This window comes from Prunus avium, chromosome 2 (assembly GCF_965620075.1).
Source record: "Prunus avium chromosome 2, drPruAviu1.hap1.1, whole genome shotgun sequence".
NCBI classification, from domain to species: Eukaryota; Viridiplantae; Streptophyta; class Magnoliopsida; order Rosales; family Rosaceae; genus Prunus; species Prunus avium.
The window spans coordinates 13,136,373-13,149,907 of NC_142285.1; the positions used below are offsets into that span (position 1 = coordinate 13,136,373).

General features: G+C 40.4%; 1 protein-coding gene across 1 annotated transcript; it reads right to left on the reverse strand.

Moving 5' to 3' along the window:
- Window positions 1–6,273: 6,273 nt before the first annotated feature.
- On the reverse strand, window positions 6,274–13,515 carry LOC110749032 (AMMECR1 family). The gene is made up of 5 exons (XM_021949032.2): window positions 13,155–13,515; window positions 11,919–12,038; window positions 10,408–10,522; window positions 7,679–7,772; window positions 6,274–6,757 (listed from the first exon to the last, which is right to left on the reverse strand). Exons 1-5 carry the CDS (start codon window positions 13,256–13,258, stop codon window positions 6,552–6,554), a joined length of 639 nt encoding a protein of 212 aa, XP_021804724.1. The 5' UTR covers window positions 13,259–13,515; the 3' UTR covers window positions 6,274–6,551.
- Window positions 13,516–13,535: the final 20 nt, after the last annotated feature.

Below are 13,535 nucleotides of genomic sequence, written 5' to 3' on the forward strand. Positions count from 1 at the left end.
TCTTAACAAGGACACCAAAGCCTCCTTTTCTTCACTTGTTAAATGAATGCTGATGGAGATAGGCTTTGGGGCAGAGGGGTCGTCACTCAAATTGATTGCTTCCAGCTGCTCAGCTACGGCTGTTGATCCATCTTGCATGTGTCTAGGTGCGGTCATTGGCTCCTGGAAAGCGCAAGGCGGGGATGTTTTGTTATCTGGACCCTTACGGCTGTTTGTTTGCATGGCTTCTCCTTCATACTCGGGGCTTTCCCGTAGGACACGGTCGAGGCCCCAATCCCGTCAGAAGCGGTACACGATGTGTCCGTCTGGCAGCTCACTTTCAAGCATTGGGGATGATTGTAGGCATGGTTGCTAGCTTCCGAGTGTCTCTTTCTTTCTCGCTCAACAATGGTGATGAGTTCTTCATTGCTTAAACCACGAATTTCAGTCCATGAGGGTAGGTAGATTCCAAAATCCTTAGATGGGCTGCTTCCAACGCCTGTGCACTCAGCATAAAATTCTGCCTCGGAGTAGTGGGCTTCGTCTTTGTTGAACGGTGCTTGATTCCCAGGTATGCGAAGTGGCCTTAACCCAATCCGTCCCTTCACGCACTGGTGATAAGTAGAGACCACGAGTTTATACTTGTTGAGCCATGGCCTTCCAAGTAAAGCATGATAAGCAACATCTATATCCACCACGTAAAACTTGGTAAGTGACCTGATTGGCCCCACCTTCAAGTTTACTTGCACATGCCCGACTGTGATCTCACTTTTATTTCCGAAGCCACTGATGCTTGTTTGAGATTGGACTATCTTGGATAATGGAATACCAGCTGCCGTAAGCACAGATAGAGGCAATATATTGACAGAGGAACCTGTGTCTGTCTGCCGCGCAAATCTCACGGCCTGGAGTTCCGGGCCGAGATATGCGTGGACACGCGGCTTCCTGCTTTTGGGTGCGGTGCGGTTGTCCGCGGGCGTGCCAGCACGGTCTACCGTGCGTCGAGATGTTGATGAGTGTAGCAGGGAGCGACGGTCGTATGATATATGGGGTGAGTGAGCGAACAACAGGGATGGTGCTCCGGCGCCTTGAAAATCAAGGGTCGTATGATATATTGATGAATGAATTTTCCTTACAGTCTAACACTACTCCTAGGAAAACAAGTAAAGATATTGAAAGTGCATTACAGGAAAAAATAAGTTGCTTCATGGGAGGCTTTGGTTTGGTGTTTGAACCCTTTGAATGTAGCTTGAGCCTTGTATTTATAGGAAGAGTTCCTGGAGGAGTAATCGAGGCTGAAAATCTGCATGGTGGAGCCTGATTAGAGCAAGTGGGTAGTCCAATCGACATTTGGGATCGTAAAGTATGGTGGTGTGACCCCATAAATCCTGGTGAATCTCGGCCGCTGCCCCGATCATGGACTCTACGCTTCCTGCCGTGGAGACGCATTTATGGCCTTGATAGCTGGTGACCTAATATCTCAAGCTGTTAGAATTCTTGTGAGAATGTCTACGTCTAATCACTCTGATCCTCATCACCAAATCCTGACTTCAATCACTTCCCACCTTCCCTCGTGCATTAAATGCTTATTCGTGGTCAGTGGGTTTGATGCAATAAACAGAGGCACTACTTCATTAAATGAAGCCTGGGACCCTGTTGTCATGTGATGATTTGCCTTTAATGCCTTTGCCCGTGATTTTGCTCGGCCTTGGCCTTGGCCTGCGCTCGAGGCCGAGATGATCATGCCTTAGCATTTTTCTTTTATCTTCAGGAAGGCAAAGCACCCTGGCGAAACGCTGCGTTTTAGCTTCACGAGAAAGTGCTAGGGTCGAGAAAAAGGGCTCCTTCGGCCAGTTCATGGCCGTGATTTATTAGGCACAAACAGTGTCCACCAAAGCCCTTCTTATAAACACATCGTTGATTTGTCCCTCCAAATAAAGTTGTCTTCTATGATTCGGATATGGAACTTCCATGTCTTCATCTGTGAAAACGATAGCATTGTCATTTCCTAAGAATGACCTTTGTGGTTGAGCAGTGAAGCAATGAGGATTCGACTCCGCAGAGATGTTTATGAGAGCTACAGCAGCCGCTTCTCTTGCTTGAGGCCCAAAGCCAAGTTGGTCAAAGAGTGACTTGAATTTTGGATTCCTTTGGAGGACTTGTGAGGCCGTAGGTCCCTGCTTCAGACCTAGATAACGTTCCATCATACTTGCTTCGGCCTCCGTAAGATTGTGAAACGTTACAGCAGCTGTTTCCTGCGGCACAGACGAAGCCCCCAAGTAGCATTCTTCCGGCACGTCCATCGGGAATACCTCATTGGCTGTGCTATCATCCCATCCATCAGCAAGTGGCCATGGGGTATTGTAACTTGAAGGTTTTGAATATTTGCACCAGTAAGCCTTCTCCATATTTCCGCAGGGTTCCCACATAGCCTCCGGTGGCTTCGGGTCATTCCTCCAAGGGTGGCACAATTCATCGTCGTTGAGCAGATCATCAGAGCATGTGATGACAGCAGCTATCTCTTTCCCCCTTCGTTTTGGCAAGGGGTCTTCATCGATGATTTGCTTCCTATAGGGAAGCTCAAGAACTCCTTCATGTATTTTAGCATGTAAAATCCTCCTTAAGCTTTGACAAGCTGTGGTTGGATGCCCCACAAATTGGTGATAACGACAGTACCTATGATCATTTTTCTCCTCTCGGGTGGGGATTTTGTAAGGTCTGAGAGGCTTGATTGCTCCATTAGCAATCATTGTGTCGAGAATAGCATGGAACTCTTCGTCTTTGCAAGGTAATGGTGGGTATGTCTCCCTATCCTTTCGCTTGCGTGAGTTGTAGTCACCCGATGATTTATCGTCCACTGCCAATGTCTGATGCGCCTCCTTCTTCTCACTCCTCCAGCTCCTCTGTCCAGCTGGTTTGACAAACATACTTGTCCTCCTTACTGCTTCCAGCAGCCGAGAAAATTGACTGATGCCAATGTTTTCCAAATAGACTCTATAATCTGCCATGATATTGCTGATGCAAATTTCGACCAGCGCCTCCTCGTCCTTCTCATCATAGCAGTCCAAAGCTAGGTCCCGGAACCTGCGTACAAAGTCCACGGGATCCTCCCCATGTTTTTGGCGAGTGTTGTTGAGTTCAGTGGTTGTAACTCTCTCCTCATGCTGGAAGTACTTTTTGCAGAACCTACTGACCAAGCCCTCCCACGAACGAACAGAGCCTGGTGCTAGTGTCGTATACCATGTATAAGCACGGTCGGTAAGGCTCTTTGAGAACTCGCGGAGCCGGAGATTATGGTTGCCAGCATGTGGTCCCAAGGCATCAAGGAAGCGGTTGACATGCTCCTTCGGGCTCCCTTTCCTTCCATCGAAGAGGACAAAGCTTGGTGTTTCATAGCCCTTAGGATATGGCTGCTGGAGCAAGCTTGATGGATACGGCGGTTGAGGAATATACTTCCAATCCTCTTAGCTTCTACTCAGCTCTTTTTCCAGCATAGCAATGACATCTTCTTGGGTGACAAAAGATGGTCCCTTTTGTTCAGACCCTTTTCCCGCAGCAGCAGACTCCTCCTGTGGGTGTTTCTCATTTTCTTCGCTTGGCTTAGAGACCGAACTTTTCAGCTCCTTGATCGTGTCTGCCATCCCCTTCTGAGTTTCTCCCATGGCATGGATGGCAGCGATGAGGTCTGAGAGGGTGAAAGCTCCCTCACTTGCACGCCCTTCTTCTCTAGAGGAGGCATTTTGCCTTGACTCCGAATCACCATGGTCTGGGCCATCTTGAGAAGTCATGTTGTTGCTCCTAGTCTTCTTCTTTGGAGGCATTGGTTCAGATATTGGCTTAATCCCCAGTGAAGTCGCCAATTTATGTAGGGGCCTTTTTCTTCCGGCAGCAGGTGGGCTGGGCTGATAAAATTGTCCCCTTTGTCTGAGTTCGAAAATTAAGCCCCAAAATGCTTCGAAAGGGCAGCAAGGCCTTAGGAAGTATTTTGGTTACCTTCACCGACCAAAACAACAACTTACAGATAATTTCTCCATACTTACAGATAAACTTTTGGGCTTGGCATGAGAGGCATGTGGCATGGAAGCAAAATCAACATGAGTTTAGCACTGAGGGGAAATTTAGGCTTTTTAGGGGGAAAAGGAAAGTGTTAAGGTGAGTAAGGAGAGGTTTGTAGGAGATTTGGCTAAGGAGAGAGAATTAGAGGACAATGTTCTTCCGGCAGCTTGACAGATACTCTGTCTGCCAGGAAAGGAAGATGGAGAAGAAGGGTGAATAGTGCACGTGGTTGCTAGGTTTTTGCAGGTAAGAGAGAAAGCTTGCTCTCTGAGTGTGGGTTGTGTTTGTTGGGTAGGAGAGGCCCCATTTTATAGCTGCGGGAAACTATCCTTTCCCAAGAAACCCTAATGGTTTCTTTCCAATTTGGCAAAGCTTTTCCTTCCTTTCTCCTCTCCTCCCTTGACTTTCCTATCTCAGTGAAATTGCCTCTATCTATTTGCACGAAATTAGGAATTTTGGGAGCTCAAGGCCTCCCTTTCCCGCAGCAGCTTCAGTGGGAGACTCCCACTTTCAGCTATTTTTCTTCTTCTTTCATTCCTTCTTCCATGGCTAGATCTGATGAGGGAAAGGAAGTGGATATACATGCTGGTTCAAAGGGTGCTTCTGGCAGCTCGCAGGCTAATACCCCTTGGTTCCTTGAATGTTTCTTGCTTGGAACTTGCTCCCCCCATGTGCTGGAACCTCCAGCAGCTTTGTTAAATAAGTCTCCAGACCTCCCCCTTCGTGGCCTTTGTTCTCCCAGCCAGCTGGGGTAATTGTATGGGCCAAGATGGTTTATTAAGTAAGTGGGCTTTTGGGTTGAGTCAATAGGCTATTCTTTGATTGGGCTATTTTTATTAAACGTTTGGGCTTTTGGTAAGGTCCATAGGCTATTTTGACTGGACTATTTCTTCCTCTTGTGCTGACCCACATGTTTGGGCCTAAGGAATGGGCTTGAGTCCCGAGGCTCCCAAGCGACTCGAGACTTCCATTTCTCGGCCCATCAATGGGCCTCATGTTGATTTATTACCATCCATACCACAACCCACTCAAGCAAGCCCCGGGCTTTCGAGTGGCTTGGGTCCACTTAAGCTTGTTGTGGGATAATACTTTCTCGCTTGGCATGGCATGTCGCTGGGCGTGCTTTTAAATACGACGCTTGATAGGATAACTGGCATGGATTTGCAGAGCTAAATGCATCTTATAATTTTAATCCTGATTTCTAGCACCGTAGATCTTATTTGGCATGATATGGCTTGCGCATGGCAGACTTCTGTATACCTTAAACCGGGTCTTTTTCCAATAATATATCGCTTCGGGCTAGGAATTTATTCGGGTCCAACCATGGATTTTTTGGGCCTCAACAATTACTTACTTCTTAACCCAAGGTTACGTAAATCCGTGGATTGAGGCGTGACACAACCCAACTCAATCCCAGCCTATTTCTTGAGACGGTTCTAAAGAAGCCCTCCAATCCTTGAAAACCCAATTCAATTTCATTGAAATCAAAACAGATACGTGACCTCATCTCAAATGCGCATAAGGTCTCGGTGGATGCTGGGAAGCTCGTGCTTGTGGCAGTAAGATAGTATTATCCATCAAAGTCAAAAAGAGGGAGAGGGTGGGTGTAGGACAAATCATAGGTTTGTTCTTACGAAGGAAATTTGGAAAAAGGGGAAAAATTCAAAATTAGAAAATTGGGCTTCAAATATGAAAAATATGCTTGAGCATCAATTATGGGGCTCGGAAAAGAAGGAAGTATCGTTGGGATTTTCGGATTGCTTGATTTCTTGAGAAGATCTATATTATATTTATATTTTTAGAATAAGTTATCAATTAGGATATTATTTTCCTGATATGATTTTAATTAGGATTTTAATTATTTTCCTGATATTATTTTCCTGAGACTTGGTGAGGTTGAGGATAATATCGGTACAATGAGTACAAGTAGGGAGGCAACAAAAATAGTTAGCATTGCACAATTCCAAAAAAATTCTTGCATTCCAATATGAAACAAGCAAAGGTTAACAAAGTGGTGCTAGTCACCATGGGCGGCCACCGACCTCACAACCTGCAAACAGGCAGAGGTCACCTTCCGACCTCACAACCTGCATTGCACTACCGATATTCTAATTTATGATAACAGTGGAAAATATACCCCATCTAAGCTAACTCTAGGATTCTGCCTTCTGGTCTGAAAATATTCAAATGATTACTAATTAACTTACAAGAGCATTAATTATCATTTGTAACCAGATAGAAGGCGACATAAATGCAGTTGATAAGCATTACAGAAAAATTGAGTCACAATATTTTACAAGAATTAAAACGTGAATGATGTGAAGTGCAATCTGAGAAACCCAAGTTCAAAAGTGTTCTTTGGTTTCTTTCTTCAAAATCAAATGAATTTGAAGAATTATATTTAAGGTCACCATTATTGCAGTCTGGACTGAAACAACAAACAAATGCATTCCCACCAAGGTTTCTTTTGTTCAGATGGAAGCACCTTTTTCGACTTAGAAAATGCATCTTTGAAGTCAGTGACTGCCTGGTTTAGCGCCAATAATAGACGGGGCTGCGCCTCTGGTTGCCTTAACATAGGAAATATAGTCACTGTGGTGCATTGTACATAAGGTGCTCTGGTAGCGGGTCAATTTTATACGCTTCCGAAGCGATTCAGTGATGGTGCCATTATAACCAGCTTTCCGCATCAATGAGTCAATTGCTTCTATTTTTGTCCAAGCTGAAACCGAAGCAGACCAGAATAAAAAACAAAACTTTAGCCAAACATAAAATTGCATAGAAAATTTGGATTAATGGTCTACTAAAACCCAAATCGCATAGCTTGCCTCAAGTGCATAAGAAACCTAACTGTAAATGGGACCTTATCTTCAAAATGAAAGTATTCAAAGAAGAGAGTTGTTCACAAAACATATTTTCAAATTTCAGCTCACCTGACTCTGTTATAATACCTGGCAAAAATATGTACATTATAACTTCTTAAACTCTTTAGACTTAGTAATTTTAAATAATTAGTGGATGAGCAACAACAGAAACCATGAAACTGCAAATTAAAAATTAAAAATTAGGAAATAGGTGACTGCATGACCAATAAATGATTTACCACTCAAGCCCTCCAGATGAAATTTTTTTCTATAAAAGAGAGGGTCCTTTCAGTTCCAGTGCTACAATGAACCTGTATTCATTTTTTGGTATAGCATACGTAGAAAAATTGTTTAAGTTTACAATTAGGAGACGGAATCATTTTGGGCCATAAGGCCTTTCATACCTTTGAACAGTAACGGTCCAACAATTATTTGTATTGTATTTTTTCACAAACCCAATTGTGATTCAATGACCATCAAACAATTGTGATTGAGTTGTATTCACAGCTAACTTCATTTGTTATTTTTCTATTGTTTGGAATCTGTTTCGGGTTTTAGGTTTTCAATGTAGCATCTAGGCTTCCTAAAACCCAAATCCGAAGCTCTAAATCCTTAATATCTTAAACTCACGGTCAACGTCAAAGGTACACTGCCAGATTTTCAAAGCTATTACTTTTCTCTCAAAATAATTATATGAAAAAAAAGGCTATTATGCTTACTTTTTGCGCATGCATTTTAAAAAACCCTGTGTTTGGCTAATAATAAATGGGAAAAATTACCTTCATGTGCAGCAATCTCAGGCAAGTATGTGGCGCTGCGCCTTGTACTATATTCGGGATCAGTGAACTCAATAATTATACCATGTTTTCCAATCTGCAATAATTATTAATTCAGAGGGCAAGCCAAACTTCGGAAATTCTTTCAAAGAGTAAATCACAAGTGCTTCTCATACATGCTACAATTTTTAGCATCTGATCGTTAATCTACCTGTCATATATATAGGAAAAATTAATCTATATAATTAAATATCCATCCATATAGAAATTCTCCTATATAGACGTTCGGACGTTATTATCGTGCAGACGCCATGTATTTTCTACTACGCCTCCCTACTTTCTTCTCTGTTTACAATGGTATCCGCACGATAATAACATGCGGACATCCAGATGAGAGCATAACCGTCCATCCATATGTGGCTGATCCATCTAAAAGTACAGAAAATATCACTTTTGGTCCTTGTAGTTTGGTCCAAGTTCCACTAAGGTCCTTATAGTTCCAATTTGCCATTGTAGATTGCTAACCATTGCAATTTCAAGGAGACACCCATAATTATGTGTATTTACTTGACGGAATTGCTTGTCACATGTAACATAATTTTTTTTTTTGAGAAGAAACATACCATGTAGCAGTATTTCAGTCTTATTACTTTTGAAAATGCTAAAAAATTCAACATTATTTTTTAAAAATAAAACAGAAAATTGGGATAGAAAGTAATACAACATACAATTTAGAGCTATATTTGGCGTAAGGTCTTTTGTAGACATTGTACACGAAACGAATTTGCATGAAAAAATCAGTATTCGAGATTTGAGTTGGGACTTAACGGGTCATGTTGAAAACGGGTGGACATGTTAAGCTAACAGGTCGTGTCGTGTGAATTCGCGAATACCCCCGTTAAGAATATGATAATTTTGTAATTATATATATCTTTCCTTTTTCCTTTTTTCTTCCCTTCTCCCCTACCCCAACTCTTCTTTGGTTGATTTTTTTTTTTTCAGATTTAATTTTATTTGTAATTAATTTTTTTCTTCAGTTTTTTAAATTCTTATTGGGTGAATCGAGTCATTCGTTATTTTAACAGGTCATGTTCATGTTTGGTATTTTCCACTCGTTAACTTAACGGGTCATGTCGTGTCAAACTACTAAGAAAAGCGAGTTGACACAAACACAGTAAACACGACCCATTTAGTCTTTTGGACCCTTTTGTTTGGCTTTCAGAAGTGACGTTGAGTGGTTGGTTGTGACGTGGTATTTGGGGATGAACCACCCCTCTGAAAGATGAGACTGCACAGGTCACGTGGTTTGGGTAGGAGGGATGGTATAGGTGGTGGCATTTGTGGCAAAGTAGGTGGTGTTGGGTGTTTGTGCTAGTGCTTCTAGGGATGGAGAGGGTGAAGAGAACAGTGGTGGAGCCACCATGGGGTCAATGGGGTTAGACGACCCCATGGCAGCCCTGGGTATTGGTTGGAGCTCCCTGGTTTTGCCCTTGGCAGCCATCGGAGCAACTCATGGAGAAGAAGCTGCTGCGAGTTCTTATTTTTTTAAACAACCTGGCAAAAAGAGGTCCTTTTGGCCAAGGTTATATTTTTAAATGACCTGGCCAAAACGACGCCGTTTTGGGCCAGGCCTAATCCCCTTCCCCTAATTGATATATCCTAAATTTATCTTCTAAACTCTAGCCTAAATGAAGTGAGTAGGAGGATAATCCTTTAAATATAGTATACTGGGCTTAGGAATTATAATTTTAATGAAATTGATATATCTGTAATGAATTAGAATTTATTGGTATGATATTGATATTGTTTGATTTTTTTATTTGAAGTACAAGCGACAGTCTAAACTAGAGGGGAGGGGAATTGATTGATTTTGTTATTTGGATTAGAGTTTATATTGACTTATTTGTACTGTTTTTTATGGAGTAGAATTTATTTATTGATTTTATTATTTGGATAATTGGATTAGAGTTTATACGAATTAAAATTGTTATTCAAATTAATCAGTTTATAATTGATTGATTGAATTAATTAATAAGTAGAATTATGGAACGATACTTTTAAGAGAAAATTACCTACGGATAATTCGTCTAATCTGAGTAGTTCAAGTGCAAGAGCAAGACCAATGGAGTTAGATGAGATATTGACAATTGTAATTTGTATTGATAGTTTTGCCATGAATTATGAATGGAAGTATTATATTTCTGGTTTTTAGTATTATTTTCTTCTTGAAGAAATTTTGACACTTTTACTCTATTACCCTATGAGGTTACAATCCTGGATCCGACACTAGAAGAGAAGGCCAGCATTCTAAAGGTTTGAAATAAGGGGAATAGTGATTAAATGATTTTTAATTTTTTAATATTGTATTAAGCAAAACAGCTGATATAATGCTCCCACACGTGACCAGCACATGCCACTTCTGCCAAGGCAAAATATGAAATTGTGGATGCATCTTGAATTACAGTTCCAACATAGAAAACACTGAAAGTACATGGACCTTATTGCAGCTTAACTCAAATTATGGGGACCAAAAGTGAAATTTGGCATTTTACTATAAACTAATCTCTGCAATATGTTAGAAACTAAAAGGAACATATAGTTACACAGAGATTATTGAAATCGCCTATTCAGTATCAGGGACAAGAAATCGAAGCATGCAGTGGATCACTGCAAGGCATAATGAACTAGATACATAGAACTAACAAATATCCCAATAAAGAACTTGAACATACCTCCCAATCAAGGTAGTGGCTAGCAGTTTCGTAATCAGTCAGAATGGAAACTGTACATTCTAAATAAGGTAATTCTTTCAGTTGTATTGGGGGGAACCTACGGTCCTTCAAAGCACTGCAGAACATTAACAACAAGGACTAAATGACTATATAATACACCAAAAAAAAAAAAAAAAAAAAGAAGACACTACATTAGTTGAGGAAAATAACAAATAACATAAAAAAAAAGAAAAAAAAAGAGAGCAGTTTAAACCAGGTAAGGGAGCATTAATTTTAGTTTGGAAGTATGCGAGGGAAAGATTTTGGACCTCCAACCAGGAGTTGGGACACAATACCATAAGTTGCAAGGATTAGGGCCCTCAAAATGCCAATATCAGCTAGGCATGGTGTGGCATTGCTTGTGACTTTGCTCGTTTATATATCTGATCTAGATTAAACAAATATGCCCTTATGTAATCCTAATGGGGAAAATGGATATGTCTAATTAGACTAGGATAAGAGTTATCCTTCTAGTCTCCTAGTCTGTGTAAGCAAACATTAAGGCTCCTTTGAAAAGGAGTGGTCTTATAACTGAAACTCTCCCTCTAGAAAAAAAAAAATGCAGCAAGCATAGCGAAAATTCCAAGGACTTGCTGCATGCACACTATCACTTCCAAAAGAAAGGTGCATCCATTTCTTAGCTGCACCAAATATACTTTGCCCCCAATCTCTAGTTTCATTTCTTTTTTCTTTTGTGGATAAAAACCAAGACGTGATGCCCATCATCACACCCTTGAGAGGTTTATCAAGCGGAGGTGTGAAGAACACTTGTGGAACATCAAGAATGTGGTATGACCATACCAAGAAGATCAAGAATGTGGATCATACAAAAAAGATATAGTAGTGCAGGTTTCGACAATGTGATATCACGCGACCAAGATTGCATGCATGAACTTCCTCTTCTTTAACAACTAAGCGTAGCAAGGTATAAATGCTAATCCTTAATGATTAGCTTAATGATTAGTTCTATAAGAAGGGAAGGAAATAATTAATAACTAAATCTGATGGCATCAAGGTAACAAACTTGACCATCCTTTTGATGTGCTCTTCGCTAATTTGCTAAATGGCACTACATATGGTCCATCCCAACTAAATTTCTGGCCCATCTATCCATTGCACTTCTCTTCAATCCATAGGCGCATAGATGTGCACGCACAGACAAACACAAACATGGTACCCTCATAGTTCATATTGAACAATCTGCTTTTGCAAAAATAAAGTATGAATTCAGATACATCATTCATGATTTACATAATTTAAGTTACCTGCCTTGAAAACATAAAAATAAAAATGCACAAGCATCCACGAACAATGCACACAAATATAAATATCACATAGTACACACTGTCAAAGACTTATCTGAAATAACAAAGGAAGATATAGAAAACATGCAGACACATTACCGCGCGTACATGTGACCGCATATGATACAGAAATGGTCAAGATGTAAAGTACAAGATCTGTTGTAATACCTGTTTAGAGCATAGTCCTTGAATCCATTCATCAAGCTACGAGCTTCTAGTGTTCCAATGCATCCACGCAAACGAGTCTCACTACCATTCACCACTTTCTTCCAAGTAACAAACAATGGACTGAGACCAAGGCATTGTTAATATCAGATGAGAAAGTCAATAGTATCAAGGTTCTGCTTTTTAAGACATACATCAATATATATACAGTTTTTCTCAAATCCAGATGTGCGGATTTTTTTGACGTTTGGTGATGTTTTAAGCCATTGTGTGCTGGCCTTTTAATTCTCTGTCATAATAGCCTATATTGGGAGCATAGACAGCTTCATATTCTTGCAACTAGATGCCTTTTCTTTCATATTTTATTAATTTCTCAACTTTTTAGTTCAAGTAAAATTGTAGTGCATAGGACCTCTTGTTTTCTAATTTATTACCTTTCTTACTTCATATTTCAGTCACTGACGAACTATTCAATCATGACTGGACTGTTTCAATTACCAATGCATTATCTGCAACCAACATCGCTTTCTTTCAGTGGCTTAAATCTAGAGAACTTACAGATTGTACATATATATGGATGTGTCTATTGTGTTGTGTGTTCAGAGACAAGTTAATAAACTAATTTTTGGACTGCAGGTCATCCTCACATTAGATATTTACAGTTAAGATGCATTTCATCCACTCTTACAAGAAAACCTTTGCTCAACAACTTGAAGATGCTTGCACCTGTAGCAATCCCCGTTTATGTTTAAAAATCTAAAGAACAGCCACACAAGTTCATTCTCATAATCAAGAACGGATCTCAATCAAAAATCGAACTAAATGTACATCCTATCCCTTTTTAACTAGGACTGATTTTAAACAAGGAGGGTTCAATAGGTGGCCTCCCAACACCACTTATTAACCCATCCTTATAAAAGTTGTTTTGAATGCCAATACAGGAGATTACCCAAATAAAGCATGGGTGAGCTAACTTAAACTTCAACAATCACATGAAAAATCATAAAATATATATGTATATATTTGTATTTCATAGTAGGAAAAAAAATTAAACTAAGAGTTCACCTTACAATCAAAAAAAAAAATTTAAAAAAAAATTTAAAATCTATAAACACCATGCCATCATCACAATTTCTAGAAATAGTTAGTTTAATTAAACTGATAAAATCAATACATATACATGCGTAATTGTGGTATGGTTGTGAGATAGAGACAAAGAGAGGGGGAGAGAGAGAGTACTGTTGGCCCTCATCGAAGGCTGGGGCAGGAGGTTCTTCGCTGTTGTAGTGAGCAAGGAGAGTGTCGAAGCAGTAAGCCACCATCTCCTTCGTCGCCGACACCATTTTCGTTTATTATTATTATTCTTATATCGTCACTTGGTATATATGATCCGTTCGTATTTGATCGCTAATTTGGGGTTTTATAAAATGAATGAAAGTAAGAGACCTCTTTACAGAAGAGAGAGGATTTGGTGCCGGAAGGCAGAAATAATTGAGAATTTGACAGAGAAGAAAGCAGAAAAGAGAAATGCTTTTTTTCCTCTCTGTTTTCTATTGAGCATTGAGCATCGTTTTGAGGCCCTCCACCCAACAATATTAATAAAGGAAGCGGGGTACAGCC